The 19,718-nt window shown below is 40.2% G+C and overlaps 1 protein-coding gene across 1 annotated transcript in view; it reads right to left on the minus strand.

Annotated features, from left to right (window-relative positions):
* Positions 1-752: 752 nt before the first annotated feature.
* Positions 753-19,718, minus strand: part of LOC149238287 (uncharacterized) — a 76,889-nt gene continuing 57,923 nt past the window's right edge. Inside the window, exons 2-4 of the mRNA XM_089369520.1 lie at positions 3,001-3,206; positions 2,776-2,860; positions 753-833 (exon numbers count right to left, since the gene is read on the minus strand). Coding sequence (XP_089225646.1) covers positions 753-833; positions 2,776-2,860; positions 3,001-3,206 — 372 coding nt within the window. The remainder of the gene's footprint in view (positions 834-2,775; positions 2,861-3,000; positions 3,207-19,718) is intronic.

The following is a 19,718-nucleotide window of genomic DNA, read 5'->3' on the forward strand; positions in this document are numbered from 1 at the left end:
TTTCTTAGCTGTGTCTTTAGGGCTCTTCTAGAATTGCGGCTAGGGCTTCTTTTGCTGCGTATTAGGGTCTCCTCAATGGCTGTGGATCTAGCCTTACCCAAGCCTTCCTTTGTTGCGGATAGGGCCTTCCCTTTAGCTGCATATGAGGCCTCCTTTACTGCGGCCAGATCTTCTTCAACTGCATACAGGTGTCTCTCCCTTCAACTGCGGCTAAGTGACCTTAGTTGACTGCGGCTAGGGCTCTCTTAGAAGACACTTTCCACTACGTCTTCCTTGAGAGAGGACAACCCAAACAAGTGGAGAAGAGAGATCGCATGAAGAGTGTGTCTCAAATGACTTCAAGTCCTCTTCTATTTATACTAAAACGTGGAGGTTGAATAGACATGACTGTTGGGCTTCTGAGCCTACACCAGATGCTGGCCGACTTGACAATTTGTCATATAACACAAATAAATTCATAACTTCATAAATACTTATCGGAATCCGATGATCTTTAGATCAATCCTACACCTCTTGATGAGAGGGATCCAAGAAAAATATCAGCTGTCATAAATAAGATGACCCACATGGAGTTTGGCCCTAGTTGCCAATTTTAACAAACATGAAAGGATAATACATTTTGAAAATATACTTTGCATAGAGACGATATGCAAAAACTAAATAGGAGAAAGGGATTCCAGATATAGGTCATCTTTTGAACAGAAAATGCAATCTGATTCTCTTAAGAAAATGCACTTTGGAAAGGGTGTTGTCTAATTACCCAAAGGATTGCACCAAAGGCCTGCAAGTGCATCAAGATACTTATTCCCATTAGTATCATATACAAAAACACCCTGCATACAGTTCAGCCATGGTATGCTTATATCAGTATAACAGTATTCTTAAAAAATTTCATTGCTATAACACTAAAATACATGTTAGCATAATTACCAAGAAATATCTCTTTGACTACCAACATATATCACTTCAACATGCATTCATTAGATGTTATTTTTTTTCCAGTATAACTGACCTGGAAGACTAAAATTACTATCATACATTTACTCAAAACACAAGGAATCTAATCCAGTCCACTATCATTCTTTGCAGATACAAAAAATCTAAACTTATGATAATTTCATTCTAATAGCGATGTCATGGAGGGTGCCAAGGGACCATGACATGTTTTTTGAAAGCTAGAAAAGACTCATCAGCTACAAGAGCTGCTATTATTAGAGCCATAGTAATCCTCTGCTACCATGTTGGTTTTCCTATAATGAATGGAATATAAATTAAATTAAGTAAAGACTACCCTTTTACAGAACGAAGGTGTATTATGTTATCCACATTGTAGTCCAGGTGAGCACCATATATATAACAGACTACAAAAGATAATGACAATCCATAGGTTTATTTTTGACTATTATCATTTTTGTTTCAGACAAGTGCTTTTCAGAGAAAAAAAAACTATTATTATTGGTGTTGCAAGACTTGCCGATTAGTCAGTATGTCAAATTCAAAACAATAAAATTGGCAATTTGTGAAAATTTTGGCAGACTCCCAAATTATTTGAAAAAATGGCGAGTTCACCAAGTCACTCCCAAAAATTTTCCAAAAACGTCTGATAGGGCAGAAATTAGTTTAAAAGTTTACTTTTGGCAGTTCATTCTGCAACTTTACCTCAGTGCTCCAGTAGAGAGGAAAGTGGTGCTTAATAAATGCACAGGTACTTTAATTTAGTTGAAAAAATATTAAATTTTCTTCATTTTTTTAATGTTCAAGAATATTTTGCCAAGTTTGACAATTTTTTCCAAAACGTTTCCAGAGTCAACTATTTGGGACCACAGACAATTTATTCCTGTGTCCAAGTTCAACACTGATTTATAACTGGAAGCAGATAATCTATAACATAAACAGAAGAATAAGTAGCCTAAAAAAGAAGATAATCAATAGCATCAATGGAACAGCAATGATTGAATTCCAGAATATGGTAAAATGTAAATAAGAGGTCCAGCAGAAGATTATCTATGTCGGGCACCCTTGGATAGTCTTCGTAAGATCAAAGCAAAGTCGGAAGATTTAGTACAAAAGGACCTACTTTTTGAACTCTATTCATCTCTTGCTCAACCCAAAACAGTCCAAAAGCCATACATCAAGACATGCACTAAAAATTTTGAAGTAGATAGCATTTATTATTAGAAGAGTGAACCTTACAACATCATGAAAATGAAGTTCAAATCTAAATGCAAAAACAGCTGGCCCAAACCGGCTCATCAAGTGAATGAAAGTGCAGCTGAATAGATTCATGGAATACACAGTTGAATTACAAAAAATCCACTAAAAATGACTGAGTTTGCCATTTATTACAAGCAATTAAGAACATGCCTATTGAAAAATATTTCTTGATTAATGATACATCACTTTTCCCATTGCAAACAAGTTAATAACTGAAGGGCTCGAAGCATATTGAATTTGAGCATTTCTTGTTATAACAAAATAGAGAGGAAATATATCAATGTTGCAAACATCGGCATCGGTATAAAATTGGCAAGGATCCGCAAAAACCAAAATATCGTGAAAATCGAGAAAATATCAGTAAAAATCGGCAAACAAAGGCAAAATTAAGATACCACCAGAATATCGGTAAAAATCGCCAAACATCAGCTAGGCCAAAAAATCACAATTTCGCAATTTTTTCGCTATAAAATTGGGATGTTTACAACAGTGAAATATATCACCACAAACAAGATATAAGCAGACATAATATAATGTGTTCATTGCATTCATCCTATATACCTCAGATTTGTCAATTATCAATGGATGTGTATCTGAACTCTGCCTCCCTGCGGTGAATGGGGAAAGCATGTGATGTCCTTTGTATCTGAAATAAACATCCAGGTCTAATGAGTTGAGAAATCCACCACACCATGAACATGAAAAAGAAAACAGTGTAGCTTAGCAGCATTCTTTTGAAAAAAAGAACTTCATTATTAACATCAAATAGTAATGGAGATTCCATACTTCTCTTTTGGAACCTTTTGCTCCATAGAATCCGAAACTTCCTTCTGTGCCTTGGCATCATTCAGTTCCAGAACAGGTGCACCAAGAGAGTCTATCACGCCCTCCTGTGCAGATGCCACTGAACTGTTCCATCTGGTAGCCACCTCAAATGTTTGTGACTCTACCTCTCGAGCACCAATCACAATTTGTCTTGTCAAGAAAGGTAACTGGACAATTCCAACAGAAAAAAGGTTCTCAAGATTACATTGAACAAAGAACTAAATATAAGCACATCAGAGTTATAATATGAAGCATAAAGTATATTTTTTTTCATACTTCAAAAGTAAAGTTCTAGCCTGATTTGAGGATGTCACTCCTGTTTGAAAAAATAAAAAGAAATTTTATCGTTTTATTGAAGCTGCAAAATAAGTGAAAGAAAGCTCCTTCAAGCTCATCATCATTCCTTCCAGATGCCTTAGCAAATTAACTTCTCTCTCCATGCAATAATGACAACAATACATTATGTATTTGAATGTTTTTACTTTTTTCATTCAAGCTTAAGAGATAAAAGTATTTTCAATATCCACTGATTCTTAATGGTAATTTTTTATAATTAGACTTTTCCTTCTCTTTGTACATAGAAATAAAAGGCGTAGCTTCTAATATTAGCAACAAAAAATATATTTTAAAATCAAAATTTGGTCTGAACCATATGAATTGCAGGATCAATAAACATGTTTTTGCACTAGTTAAAACTATAAAGGATAGTTTTGAAAACTCAATATTCATCTACTTTGTGGCAATGCTTTCTTCAGTGGAATAATTTTGAGCAATTTCTTGTTTGAGATTAGAGGATATTTGATTAATTCAAAATCAATAGGAACAAGATAAACAGAATATCTTTGAGCTTTTCCAGGTAGACCTTTTCCTTAATCATACCGCATGTTCTCTAACAGGGAAAATACAATAAACCCTTGTAAATCTTGACATGAAATGAAATTATATTAATGTCTACCAACGACCAAAATTGGTCAATAGGACTGGAAAGTACAAATTGCCAAAATGGGCAAGGGGGCGGCGCAAAAATCATCACTCAAGGATACAAAAGAAAAGAAAAGCTATACCTAGAAGATCAAGAAGAAGAATCGTATTTATTGTAGGAACCTGGCGCTAAATACAATCTCAAAGTAGTAGAGAAATAGACTATAAGTAAGAAGAGACAATGGCTATTGTCATTAGAGCCAGGAATGGGAATGTCCACCCTAAGAACCTATCTAATAATGTCCCCTGGAGAATGGCTTGGACTAGTGGGCCACAAGGGAGTGATTTGTAGTGGTTTCCTAAATGTGCCAGTGCGGGTAGGAGAAGAAACTAGAGATGAGGTGGAAGTGAGGATGGAAGCTTTCATATCATCCAAAGACAAGAAGGTCCTAGTAATAGATAAGATAATTTTATTAATGTCCAACGAATAACCACAAAAGTAGGTCAATGGGACTAAAGGGTACATCTAGTACGAGTACAATGAGGGAGTGCAAATGCAACTCCTAGAAAATGCCAAACCTAAATCTAGGATAAAATGAAGTAAAGAAGGATACAAAAATAGCACAGCCTCATAAACATGTATGTAACTGAATCAAAGGCCCACGATCATGTAGAAGACTAAGTGAATAAGTCCAAGGCTGGAGGTCAATGATGTCAAGAAAGCTTGAGTCTGATAGCCGACGACAAGGGGGCCGACAATGGCGTTGGCTTGTTATCGAAGTCCTTTGGATCCAACAAGGTGTCTAGTGGTTCGATCTTGGGGGGATGTAGGAGTGAGGGTTAACCCTAGCATCTGAGGCCGAAGGAAAGAAGCATGGATAAGTCTCTACCTGCTCTAATGGGGCTAGGGAGGAGTCCGTTGGGGAGGGGGCACCCTGCTCGGGAATCGTCTAGAACTAATCCCACTAATGCTTGGGGTGTGAGTGAATTGATGTGTTGTTCGGCGCCTCCACAATGGTCTCGAGGATACCGGGTGGCTTCACAAAGGGGGGACTGAGGGGAGACCCGAGGTCTCACTATTCTACTATCTAAAATACTTTGGAACTCAGCTCATCGCTTGTTGCTTCGATCAGGCGAATCAACCTAAAAGTATGATGTGATCATCTGAATCGCCCCCGAGTGAGGCGAGGTATGTAGGATCTATTAATTCATCCCTTTGTAGGAGAATTGCATTAGTATCCCTTCAACTCCAAACTTGACCTGGCTTGGAGGTCAAGCACAACATGTCAAGGAGCAATGTCAAATGGATTTGTGACTATCACACTAGGGAACTCCTTCACTGTTAAGTCATTCAAGATATACCAATAGCCCTGGATCTTAGAAAGGAAGATTTGAGCCCCTTTGTTATAAGGAAAGCAAGACAAGTCAAAACAATGGTGAGCACCAGGAAGTGAAGAGTTTAAAAATGTTAGTGAGAACCTAAGTTCAACGATCCATAGCAGCCCTAAACAATGAGAAACTTAACATTGAAATTAAATTAATTTTTTATTAATGTCCTCAAGTAATCAAAAAGAGATCAATCAGACCAGTAGACAAATAAACATATAAGATAAGATAATTATATTAATGTCCAACAAATGACCCTAAAGTAGGTCAATGGGACTGTTGAGTACAATGATATCAATACAAAGCAGGAGTACTAAAAAGTCTCTTATATAAAGAACAAGAAGTAAAGTAGAAACATGAAGTCTATATGTGAAAACATGAGAAAACCCTTGAATCCAAGTGCGGGGAGCCACAATGGAAGGGAGATGTGCAAAGGGAAAGGATCTAGGGACTAGGTCATGATCCACTAGATCTACCTCTCCTAACATCCAGGCCAAATGAAGAAAACTCAAGATAGAATGATGTCGGGAATATCTGGACCCTCCACTATGCTACTACTTGTCTACGATAACTCATTGTTGATGTCTAGGTTATATAATTTGCCTGCTAGTAAGGGATCTAGTCTGGCAATGTTTTTGAGGTCTCTAGGAAGGGGAAATGGTCACTCTGGTCCACACCAATCAAGAGCTAGAAGCAATGATATTATCAGATTGTCTCTTATTGCCCCTAGTTGATGGGAGCATCGTAAAGGAGGAGGTAATCCACTGAACAAGATCTGGCTTAAGAGGAGGTTGGAGAGTGTGGGTACGAAGTGTGAGGGCCTTCTACATGTAAAGGGCTAGACATCTTTGGTCTACATACTAGAAGAGACTAGAAAGGGTCCGCATCTTCCTAAATAGGCAATGAAATCTCCCATGGATCTCAATAGTAAATGGGGCAACAGAAGATGAGGTGTTCCTTTGACTCAATCTCTTGGAGATGTCATTGCTTTGAAATCTGTCTTCTGTATCCATCACATCAATATTTTAGTTGGTGATACGTTTCGAACCAACCACTATGGTTCATCTTCAGGACGAATAGATCTTGAAGATGGCATTGCTAGAAAATCTTGTCTAAACAATCTATCCGGTAGTCCATCTAATTCTACAGTTGATGAGATCCAACTCTAAACTATCCTAAGGGAATACAAAGGGCGTGCATCCAATGATGAAGCATGTAATGGTGATGAACAATGAATCCATCCCTCATCATCATGAAGTCTCAGCATAGAAGGCCATCTTCAGACATAACCCACCCTAACACAACCCACCCTAAAGGTTTATCCAAGTGATCTGCACATAGTTCCTATAGATATCCTCACAAATGATTATATTTGTCTCCTGTACGGTAAAATCAAAGAGAGTGCTTAATCCATCTATCAAGAAATATACATTTAGGATTTAAATTTAGAAGAATATAAGAGCAGAGATAAGAAAACAACAAAGAAATTACATTAATGTCCAAAAATGGGACTTGTTACCCCTCATTTTACATGAGGCCTACATTAGTAAAATTCTTCACTATTCTTATGATTTTCATTACAAATACAGGTTTACAGGTTGATCTTTGGATCACCTATGGGTTGTGTTTCCACTTGATGAGATTATTAGTCATGGATAGCTTGATAATATTGATGCTTTGGTTATCTTGATGATTTCTTTCCTTTCATGCTAGTAGACTTGGTTATGGAGCCTCTGTGATCTTGTCGATGGTTCATGATACATATTGATGTTTGACTCCCTTTATGAAACACTCTAGCACTATTGAGCTAAGCAAACATTGTATTAGCATCTTCGTGTGATTGGTTTCATGATGGCATAGAACACTTGGCATTCTCCCTTTGCTATTTGACATTCTTCTTCGAGTGATTTAATATGGTCTAGCATGGTGTGATGCTAATGAGGTGAACATCGTTGTCGATATTGAGAGTTTGTAAGCATATTATGGTGTGTTATGGTATACACTACACCCTCATGTGGAGCACTCCCCTCTTCTACATATTTTTATGCACTATTGCTCGATGGCGGACTCTACCATGGGGAACCCCAACCTTGTGGTATGTTTTTACACTTGTCAAACTCTTCCTAGAGGACATAATTATTTGGCAAAATCATTGATGGTGATACATGACTTATTTGACACATTCTTCCCTAAATTTAGCACTTGCACACATGTTGAGGGATTACCTTATTTTATTGGTTGATGACGAGTCGCCCCCTTTCCTTATGGACTGTTACTACTCAAACTAGCAGGGGACCTAAAAGGGGATCCTAAAAGGCCAACTGCTAGGTCAAGGGCAACAATGGAGACTTAGCCCACTATCACCTCAGCTAAGGCTCCCTAGTCTTTATGGATTTTCACCGATGGGAGGAGACCCGATATATAGAGAATCACTTATGCAAGGTAGATCAAGCAAAATGGATATGAAGTGACTTCAATGACCCCTTCCTAGGAGAAACTCAAGAATGGGACTTGCTTGCTTCTTAAGCAAGGTACAAGGTTTTCTAGGATAGGGGGATAGGAATTTGGGAGCTAGGTTAAAGGAATATGACTTGTAAAGGAGCTTCACAATCCCTAAAATCCTTGCAAAACTTGGATTCCCAAGCTGTTTTTGAAGAATTGACTTTGATGAGAAATGGGACCACACAGGACCAAGTGGACCAGGTTAGGTCAAGAGGAGGGAGTTTGGAAACCAATGATGGTCTTGACCTATACAAGGAGGAGAAGGGGATCAAAAAAATAATTTTCACTCAAAGGTGCCAAAATGATCCCTATGAGGTACTAGCCTAGGAGAACTTAGAGCAAAAACCGGTCTCAAGGCTAGGGCTTGGGATATCTCGCAATCCCACCATCGAAATCTCCTCAGATTTGGAGGGTACATAGGAGACACACCAGTGCAAGAGAGGCCAAGATATCAAATTTTTTCTACAAGTGGTTTGTCAAGAAAGTGATGCCCTAGGAGGCCTAATGTGGCTAGACCTAGAATAAAGGAGAAGATGTGAAGAAAAATGATTCTTTAAAATTATCACCTTATGGTAGACCAGTGCCTAATCCTTTGGGGAGATTGGAGTCAAGAAGAATATGAGAATGGACTTCGTTTCTAGGTCAAGGAGACTTTAAGGACAACTTCGCTTGTCATTGGGGCAAAGGAGAGTGACCTTAAAAGCTTTTATACTTCGTTTCGCAAGGTAAGATGGCTTGTCAAGATAAATTCAACCATAGAATTATCCCTAGGAGAATTCGTTCAACATACATGGCCCATACATAGAGAGATGTTATATAGAAATGTAATTCCATAATTTCGCAGTAAATGCATGCAACAATTAGCCCTAGTATAGTGAAAATCTCGTCATCAATGCATGTGACAAAGTAAAAGAAGAAATAGCATTAAATTTGTACTTACATGTAAGAGAATATATCCAACCATCAATAAACTTGCCAATCGAGAAGCTCCAAGATAAGAAAAGATAATCCAAACATCAAAATTCATCCATGCTCCAAAATTTCGTCCACCAAGAAGGAATAGCTAAAATATCTAGAGAGATACAAGTCCAAACCAAGTGATGATTCTAAATGAATTCACATCACTTCTATTTATACACTTCTAATGAGTTCGATTTAGCTACTTGAGCATACATTAGCCCTTAAAGTAAAATAATGTGTAAAATAACTAACTTTTGGTGACAAGCCCACCAAACTAGCTCATAAACAAAATGATAAGCCTCTCAAGAGGTCGAATGATCAACACTGCATGTCATTGGGCCTTCTAAGAAGCCTGTTGAAGTCCATAAGTGCCACAATGATGAATAGGACTCCCAAGAGTAGTGGATAAGGGGTTGGCCCCTTGTTCTCCAAATAATGAACCTGCGGTGCTCCCAATGGGTGTGAGGGCACGCAAGTAACCTCATGGGTGTCCAAGTAGGACGAAGATACCTGTAGACCATTTGTAAGGGCTCAGATGATGGTGTAAGTGATGCCACATCAACATACAAGTCCTGGGTCATCTGCCAAGTGCATGGTACAACTGTGGGGTCGACTAGGCATGGTGAACCAAGTGCATCTTCCTCGTCCAATAGGTGAATCTCAAGCAATCTCTAAACATCTCTAGGGATCCATGGAGTGTTGTCTATTGTCGTGGAGGTCCATGGCTCTCAACACACACCCTACATGTGCCAATGTAGCCCTCTGGAAGGTCAGGACACTGTATAGGGAGACCAAACACAAAATGGAAACCATTTGCAATCCTGCATAAGATCCAATGCGGCCCCTAGCCTTCTAGTACAACAAGTCATTTAAGGAAATCGAGTTAAATAACTTACAAACCATGGACAACAGGTGGGCACTTCATGATGGCATGCCCTTCCATAGTGGGCTTTGATATGTGCTAATGTCTCCAAGCTCCAAATGGCGTTAACCAGGTACTCTATTAGGTGGTTCTACCTTTAAAGGGGATAGTATGTCCAAGGTACATCCTTTAAAGGGTGGTGGCATGTGATAAAGAGATGAATGGAGTAGGGAATGAAAGGGGCAGCTCTAGGCCACATGCTTGGGTACAAGGGTGGCTAATAAAAGGGAATCCCACACTTGGGAATATAATGTATAGGAGGGAGCAATCGTGGTACATGAGGTGCCTCGGCCTTGATTTTTCCACCCTTCTTTATATGTCTTTTGCCTTTTATGATTTTTCTTTAATTAACTGCACGGGTTAACTGCACGGGGCTCAAGGAATAAGAGCATGATGTGTAAGATATAGTAGTGGATTCCTCCTTTAAGGTAGGGTGGTTCATAACTTCATTGCCTACCAAGGGTTGGGACAATCATGGGTTCCTAAATGATAAAGAAGGCTCATCTAGGGCCTATAGGAACCAGGGTGATGGCCATGATGATGGGGTGGAGCTCATGTATTGGCTTTTGCCCACGTGCTAAATGTTTTTTGTCCCAACCATCTTTTGCATTTTGTGGTACATCTTCCTGTTGAATGTGGCCATTTATGCTTTTACTTTTCTTTTCAGCTGCATAAACCTCTGGGGCATCATTCCAGGCCTGACCCAAGGTGTGGGCAAGGGGAAGGGGAAGGCTAACCCTATGTGGACCCGGGTGGGAAAAATGATGAATGGGGTTATAATGAGTGGGAGGGGAGTGATATATGTGGATGAGGGAGCGAGCCACGCAACCAAAATCAAGGTTTTCCATGTAATACCATCCCTAAAGCCCAAAGGTCAGTAAAAGAGATCCCACGGGACTAGGGTCCAAGGTTAACATCCAAAAGAGGTCTAGGAGACAAGAGCACAGACCTAGCCCACTCTTTCCATTGAATCCCCCCATTAATCCATGCCCAAAAGTGTCCATGATAAGCAAACTACAATACTCAATTACCAAATGAGAAGGCATACCTTTAGGTTCAGGAGGCCCACCTTCAAACATACAATCATAACAGATGGGTGAGGGACCACATGGTTGGCTCAGGTGGCGGAGAAATGGCACAATGAGCTAGTTGGTGGCTACAAGGGGTTATTGGCTGTCGGCTGAGGACCATGTTGGAGAAAAATGTTCTCCTAGAAATATCACCCACAAAATGGTGGGTAACATGGACTTAGTTGAGCATTGATTCTACATGTGTTCTTTGTTGATTTGGGGTAGCATCGAATGTTCTCTAGCCACGAAAATTGGTGGAGGGGCTAAAGCATATGAGATCTCCAAGACCCATAAATGGTTTGGGTAGAATCGAACCAATTTGGGAGATATTAAAATAATTAATATTTTTAATGGAGTCCCTAAGTCTAAACTTAGGGAAAATAAAATATTAATGTGAATTAATATAAAACTGAGTTAGAGTGGTCCAAAAGTCATGGATCAAGCCAAATCTAATCTTAGTCGTTGATTAGGGACTTAATCTCCGTCGTTGAATCATCAACGAGAAAAGTATAAGAAGAGGCTTGAGGGTTAGTTGGAGGACACACCGAGTTGATCAAGAATTCGATTTTCTGAGGCAGGGCTTGCTGAGGATATCAAAGGAGTGATCAGATTTGCAGCTGAGGGGCAGTGAATACAGTAACAGAGAGGCAGAGATAGTACAAGGAGCATCAGCGTAGAAGCCGGGAGAGGGTTGACGCAGAACCAGCTAGAGGCCACGCACAGGCAGCCAGGAGCTGCGCAGAGCCTGGGGAGTGCCAGCATGGGAGACACAGAGGCTCCAGAGGCTGACATGGAGCCCTGAGAGGCTGACGCTGGGCCAGAGAGGTTGACGTTGGGCTAGAGAGGCTAACGCAGACCCTAGAGGCTGACGCTGGGAGATTTTGTCGAGCAGATTGGAACTAAGAGTTGGATAGGGTGACGCAGTCCCTATCAGGGCGACAGAGAGCAGTAGAAGTGCTGCAGTGTTGTTGTAGGATCATTCATCTGGTGATTTAGCCGAAATATCTGTCTCCGACTGAGAGGTACTACTGCCGAGGGCATTCTCTGTTGGGTGAGCCATTTCTAACACCCAAATTGTATTCTGAAACTGCTTAATAATAAAACCCTCTAATAGTTACACCGATTTTCCCATATTGGGTTTTTCCAGGGACATTAGTCTAAAAATAACGGTGTCACTTGTGTGCTTGTTTCCTTTAGTTGTTGATCTGTATGTGTTGAGACTGAAATTGTATTTATTTTCAGTATTTACATGGTAAATAACTTGTTAATTAACAGAACAAGTAGGAAGAAATAGATCAGATAGTGCAGGAAGAATTTCTAATGGATAGACTTAGAAATTCCAACATTCTTCCTATACCTTGTTTCAAGGATCCACTTGCTTGGAAACTTATTTGAGGAGGATGTCCACCTTGGAAGACTCCTAATTGCACATTCTTCTATACCATTGATGAGAACGTCCACCTTGGATATGCCACACATACCACCTTCTGAGGGTTTTTACTTGGTCATTGGACTTTATTTCATGATTTTAGGAGGATAAATCACCATGAAGAGCCATATATCCGGTATTGGATGGTTTTACTTGAGCACTGCAATCATTTCCATGGCATTGATGAGGAAGTTTCACATAAAAGGAGATCTAGAAGGTTTTGAACCCTAGATCTAAGGTTTTGTTGCATACTTTCAAGGTGGCCTAGCTTTAGAAGTAGTTATCTTTTCACATAGTGGCCATATTTCCGTCAAACCAACGTCATTAGATGTAAACTGGCTGCAGGGTTTCCAAATTGAGGTCATAAAAGAAATTCCAATAAAAATTGACAAAGTTATGATGTTTTCGAAACTTGTTGCAAAATTCTTGCCGTATTTGACCATTGGTTTGAGGAGTACCCCACCTTTATTGCTTGAGTGCTTTAGTTATTTTGGGAGATCATTATTTGAGGTAGGCTGATAGTGAGGAGTGCCCTAGCTCTTGATGCCACATGACACACAATTTTATGCATTATTGATAGTAAATTTCATCTTGCAAAACACTATGGAGACTGTTGCATAACCAACTCCTTTATTTTATTATTGTTCACTCGTCTCATGGAGTTCAATACATGAGGGCATTGAATTGTTTTTCCTAGCATATTTTATTGATTCTTTTTGAAGAATAAAGTGGATCTTAACAAATCATTGCTACTTTTATTTATTGTATTCCTTGGAGAGATTAGGGGATCACGGAAAAAAATTACTATTTCATTGTAAAATGAGATGAAGCTAAACTCTATTCAAAGAGTAGCTCTCTCCATTTGTAATTATGGTTAGATTTTTGGAGTTTCCTCTCCCTAGAATTTAATGGATACATCTTTCTCAAATCAGATGTGATGTGTCAAGGTTTTCTCCTTTGAATGTGTGGCTTGTTGCCCACCAAAAGTGGGTACCCCTAGGAGAGCTTTTCTCCTATTCATCTTCTTCTAGTCGGCAGCCAGTAGCCCCTGACAGCCACCAAGTATCCAATGTGATGTGCCACATTATCTCTGCTCCCTTCATCAGTTGTATGTTTCCTCACCCATTTTTCAAGAGCATATGTTAAAAGGTGGGCAATCTGACCCAAAAGGTATGTTTTTCATTGTGCTTATACTTGTTTTTCATTTGGGAGTCTTGGGTATGGATTATTGGGTGACTTGGAAGGAGGAAGAGCTTGACTGTGATTTTGTTCCCTCACCCTAAATGGGGGGATTAATCTTCAATCATAGTCCTATGGGATCTCCCCTATTGGCCTATGGCTTTAGGAAGAGCACTACTTGGGAAACCTTGATTTTGGTAGTAGCATGGGCTCGTTGTCCCGTTCCACATTTTTCACTCCCCTTTACACATTACAAGCCCTATTTCACCATTTTCCTTCTTTGGGTCCACATGACCACTGGGTCCACAAAGCACTGGCACGACTCCTCCTCTTGTCCACATATCTGGGTCAAGCCTGGAAACGTTGCCCTGGAGGTTGATGCAGCTAAAAGAAAAAAGTATATCATGGCCACAAGCAAGAAACAAAAGAAAAAGAAAATCATAAAATGCAAAAAATGGTCGGGACTCGGGACATTTAATAATAGCACGTGGGCAAGAGTCCATGAGTGCCCATCACATCATTAAAGGAACCCATGCACGCCCCAACCCCTAGTGGGCGATGAACTGCCCCACCTTAAGGGGGTAATAACTGGTTTACAGCATTCACAGCATGCTCTCATTTCATGGAGCTTCGAGCAGTAATACAAAGAAAAAGCAAAATGCAAATAAAGAGGGGTGGAAAAACAAAGGTTGGGGTAACTCACGTAACCACAATTGCTCCCTCCTCACACTTGTATGCCGAATATGTGGACTTCCCTCATCATTGCTATCCTTGTATCCATGGCATTTGGCTTTGATACCCCTATATCCTCGTCCATTTCATCATTACTCATATGCCACCTAAGAAATCGGATTCGTCCTCCCCCCCCTTTCACGAATCCCACGTGTCGAACACGATTCTCAAGGGACACGTGTCTGATTCATGGCTCAAGTGTGTCCTGGCACGTGGGATTCATTGGGCACGTGAAATGGATTCAACGAGCCAATGAATCTCGATTTCGGGACATGTGTCCCTTTGAAAAGCGTGTTGTGCGACCTTTAAGCCTGATTTGGGCCCATTTCTCACTCATTCTTTAGTGTCTCTCTTGTTGTGGGTGTGTGGGAGTGACTAGCAAAGGGTTTGGGAGCATTTTGGAGGTGATTCAAGCAACAAGTATGTGCATTTTGCTTCTATTTTTTTTGCATTTTTGCTATAGCAATTTTTTTGTCCATTTTTTTTACATTTTTGTGCACTTTTTCTTTTTTTATAGAATCCATGGCTCAATCAAGGGCATCAGGGAAGGGGCAAAGGAAGGGGAAGAATGTCCCCATTGGAAATGCCCCTCCTGTTACAATTTCATCAGGGTCTGCAAGTGTTTCCTCTGTTGGAAGTGGGGCTGCAATAGCAGCTTCAAATGTTGAGGGCAGAATAAATTTAGAAAAATGGCAGGCTCAAGAAAGCAAATATCCCTTGTGGAAGTATGTCACAAAAGATCAAGGTCCGGGCAACAATTTGAAGGGGGGAGGCAATGTTTCTTGGACATGTAATAATTACAACAATCATTTCAAGAGCACTTATTTCCATGTCAAAGATCATTTGTTGGGCTTACCAGCATGTGGAACTAGAGCATGTGCAAATGTGTCTGTAGCTAAGAGGAAAGAAATGGAAAAAGAGGCCAATGTTGGTGTGGCAAGGGTGGTTGCATCATCTAAAAAAAAACAAGAATGAGGATCCCCTTCCATTCTTGAGGAAAAGCAACAACAAATTTCCATTTGAGAGTTTTGGTGGGGGTGTAGGTCAAGCAACAAAAAGAAAGGCAGTGGCACTTGGTCCAATGGACAAGATTTTTCAGAAAGAGAGACGAGAAGAGCTTGATATCACCATTGCCTTATTTTTCTATCTAAACTTCATATCCTTTAATGTTGCATGCTCACCTTTATTTCTTGATATGTGTCAAGCTCTAACTCAAGGGGGTCCATCAGGGTATGTGCCTCTTTGGTCAGAGAAGCTTAGAACCACATTGTTGACTAAGGCAAAGAAAGAGGTAGACAAAATGCTTGAGCCTAGTAAGTCAGCATGGCCAACATTTGGGGTTAGTATTGTTTCTGATGGATGGACAGATCCAGCATGCTGCCCACATATCAACTTCATGGTGTCTTCCTTGAATGGACTAGTTTTCTTGAAATCAATGGATGCACTTGGACAATACAAGGATGCACAATATATTGGCGAGTTGTTCATTAAAGTTATTGAAGATGTAGGTGTTGATTCTTGTGTGCAAATCATTACAGACAATACACTTGTTTGCAAGGTTGTTGGCATGACTGTGGAAGCTAAATATCCACAAGTATTTTGGACACCTTGCATTGTCCATTCCTTGAATTTAGCACATAAAACTATTGCTTTTGATGTGCCTTGGATTGGAAGTGTTATTGAGGATGCACGACATATCCGCAACTTTGTACAAAATCATAAAAATGCCCTCATAATCTACAAGGAGTACACTCATCTATTATTGTTGAAGATTGCAGATACACAGTTTGCCTCTTCATTCATCATGTTGAAGAGTTTGAGGGAGGTCAAGACCGCTCTTGGGGCCATGGTTATTTCATATTTTTGGTCTTTTTGGAGAAAGACAGATCAAGTAGCCTCAAAAAGAGTCAAGGACACAGTGTTAGATGATGCTTGGTCAGAGAGGGTAGATCTCACTAGTAAGATCATGGACCCTATCATTGCTTTGCTATGATTTGCAGATACAGACCAACCCATCCTAGGAGACGTTTATGAGGGACGGGATTCCATGATTGAGTCCGTGAGGACCATTATTTTACATAGTGAGTGCCCTGAGTATGAGACAACATGAAAGGCCTTCTTCACCACCATACAAGATATTCTTGTCAGCAGATGGGACAAGAATTACACACCTTTGCATTGTTTGGCTAACCCATTGAACCAAAAATACTACACCCATGAGTGGTTGAATGGTGGACCTTCCCGCAGATTCCCTCCTCACATGGATGGTGAAATTTCACAGGGGAGGAAGGATGCATTGAAGCGGATATTTCAGGATAGAGAATCCCTTGATGAGGTGGGGGATGGATTTGCAGAGCTTTCCACTAGCACTGGGCGATTTGCAGGCTATAATGTGATTAGAGATAGGGGGACTAAGAATCACTATTCTTGGTGGGCAACTCATGGGGCAGCAAGCCCTACTTTACAGCGGTTAGCCATGAGGCTCCTCTCTCAGGTGACTTCATCCTCTTGTTGCAAGAGGAATTGGAGCACATATGGGAATTTGTATAGTGTCAAGAAGAGCAGGGTTGAGCAGTCTAGGGCAGAGACAATGGTGTACGTGCACACCAACCTTCGTCTTATTTACAAGCAGAGGGATGAGTGGTTGAAGGGAAAGACAAATGTGGGATGTCTTTCCTGATGATGTGGGTTTGGACAACAGTGTTGAGTTGGCATTGGCCAACTTGGATCTTAATGACCCAGTGTTAGAGCCTGTCACTTTTGATGATGGTGATACTCTTAAGGGGTCATCCTCCACACTAGCAAATGTAGAGATTACATTGGATACAAAGGAGGAGGACGCAGCAGAGGAGAGCAGTGGTAACCATGACAGTGATGTTGATTTTGATGATGATGATTGATGAGCTACCTATTACCTTGTAGTTGTTTTGTATTTGCTATTTCTATTTGCCACTGGCATTGCTACTAGCTATGTAACACACATTTTGATTTTGATGGCTTAATGAGAAAATTGCAGTTTCTTGTCTTTCTCCTAGTGGATCATTGATGAATCTGTCACAATTGTATTTGTATGCATAATGTCACAGTGTACAACTTACAATTTTAGATTTATAATGTAGAATCTAGATCTATGTCTGAATTTATATCATGAATGAGAATTTGTGCAAGAAATATCTATTTAGTATCAATTTTTTATATATATATATTTAATAAAATATTATATAACGTGTCCTACGTGTCATGTTCCAGGGCGTTCTATGTGCCCCATGTCAGACACTCGAATTTGTGTGTCCTGCGTGTCCTGTGTCCCCGTGTCAGGTGACTTAGTATGCCACCTATTGATTGAAGGATGTACCAGGGACCTGTCTTTCCCCTTAGAGGCTGGGAGCACCTAATAGGATCCTCTATAGGCACTCCTACCTAGGGAGGTAACACTATTACGAGATCAAAACCCCGAATTTAGAAGGGAAGCCCCATATGAAGTCTCAATTTTCCCTTGACTAACAAGATTGGTTCACTTAGACCCACTAATGATTAATTATACCTGATGGTGAAGATGCAACACTAGACATTATATATGAATGGCACGTGGTTTTCATCATGGGTTGGGCAACTTAACTGGGGCCCAAGTCCACTAGAGGAGCATATGACACCCTACAGGTGAAGCGTTAAGAACCATGGGACTCCTATTGCATGCAAAGCATCATTCTATTCCATGGGCACCTACAGCAGTCTGCACTTTGCCCCACATTATAGTGTGCCCCAACTGGCTTAGCAGTGATCACATGGTTTGGTAGTTGATCCAAGGCCCAAATGAGGTTTGTCTCACCCCTTGAGACATGGGAGGGCTAGCACCATCCTCTGAGCCCTCAACATTGGAGCAAAATCAGGTAATTTTATCACTAGGAGACCCATGAGACCCATTTTGTGCCCCAAACACAAAATTGTGGTCCACACAATGATTTGCATAAAGATCTAGGGGCCAACCCCTAGAGGATGAATTTTGGAGCCCCGTTCACTCAACATGGCACCAAGAGTGCTCAACGCATGCCTCCAAGAGACTAACGCATGGATGACATCATCATTTCAGCCCTCTTGTGGGTATTTTCTTATGTTATTACATTGGCTATGAGGTTGGCTTGTAACCTCAATTATTTTTTTCCCATCATTTGACAATTAAGACAGGCTTTAGGCTAACATTAGACTTGATTGAAAATGTATAAATAGAAGAGACCTCATTTGAGTCTCTCATCATCATCACGCTTGAAATTCGACTTCTTAAGAAGAACTTACACTTGTTTCTTTTGGCTATTAGAGATCTTTTGGATGCATTTCGATGTTTGGAAGCTAATTCAATCTTGTCTTTGGAGCTACTTATTGAATTATGGATGGATATATAGAATGTTATCTTGTAAGTGCTTTATGTTGATGAGATTTTTCTCTTGAAAGTGTTTAATGTATGGAATTGTTGCTTCTAGAATATGCTAAAACGTGCCCTAACTGTTGAAAATCAATTTTTGAAAGGCTTTCTAGTTGAGTATTGCATATGTTATTCATTGTATGACATGTAATGAATGTTCCTAGTGGAGGAAATCCTTGAACTCTCCATCAAACTCCATTATCTCTTGAAGTGGGTAAATGCTAGGAATTGGTACCTAGGGCATCAATTCTAGGCCTCCTTGGAGACGATTTAGCTCATCTTGAGCCTCCTAAAACTCCATATGCCCAAAGGACAAGGCACTAATCCAAGTCCTTGGTGGTCAAACTCATTTCTTATCCATAAATTCTCTCTCTAAAATTTCAGTCCTCTTAAGGTAGGGCGGCTAACTAGGGCTTAGAGTGAATTGCTTAGGGAGAAGTGTTGTGGGAATCTAAGAGCCTAAACATCAAGCTTAGGGTCTTAACTGCTTAACCTCCAAGTTTGGTTGGCATCCACTTGGATTTTGTCCATAAAATCTCTTACCCTAGGTATCGCCCTAAGAAGGAAACCCTAGCTAGTTGTCCTCAACTTGGGGACTTCTTTGAGGGTTCTATGAGCTTAGTAATTGATGAAGTATATCATCAAAAGCCCTTTCTTCTCATTGCCTTGATCTTGGGAGTACATTTTATCCACGCAAATTCACAAAACCCTAGGTCTTGAGCAATCTATTTCCATATCTCTCATAGGAAGCAAAGCACCTTTTGAAGCCTTATATCACAACTACAAGTGTTCCTTGAGAGATCTTAATCCATCACCTTGCAGTGACTTGCACCTCTAACCCTAGAATATATTTTATATAGGTAATCCTAATCTTACCGAGACTCCTCCCATCGGTGAAAGTCTGTAAAAAGCAGGGGACCTTGGCTGTGGTGATAGTGGGCCATTGTCCCATTGTTAACACTTAGCCTAGTTATTTGTCTTGTAGGGTTTCCCTCCCCAAGGCCTACTATATTTTGGTGGTAACATGGTTTATGGTTCTAATGCTTCTAAATTGTTGCTTATGGTTATAGAGTTGCTAGAACTCGCTTTGTAGGGCCAAGAGAGAAGGGTGTATCGACCTTATTATAAGGGTTTTATGTGAGGATTTTTCTCCCTCTT

Source organism: Pinus tabuliformis, chromosome 8 (assembly GCF_031772625.1).
Source record: "Pinus tabuliformis cultivar Carrire ecotype Pingquan chromosome 8, CPIR1, whole genome shotgun sequence".
NCBI lineage: Eukaryota > Viridiplantae > Streptophyta > Pinopsida > Pinales > Pinaceae > Pinus > Pinus tabuliformis.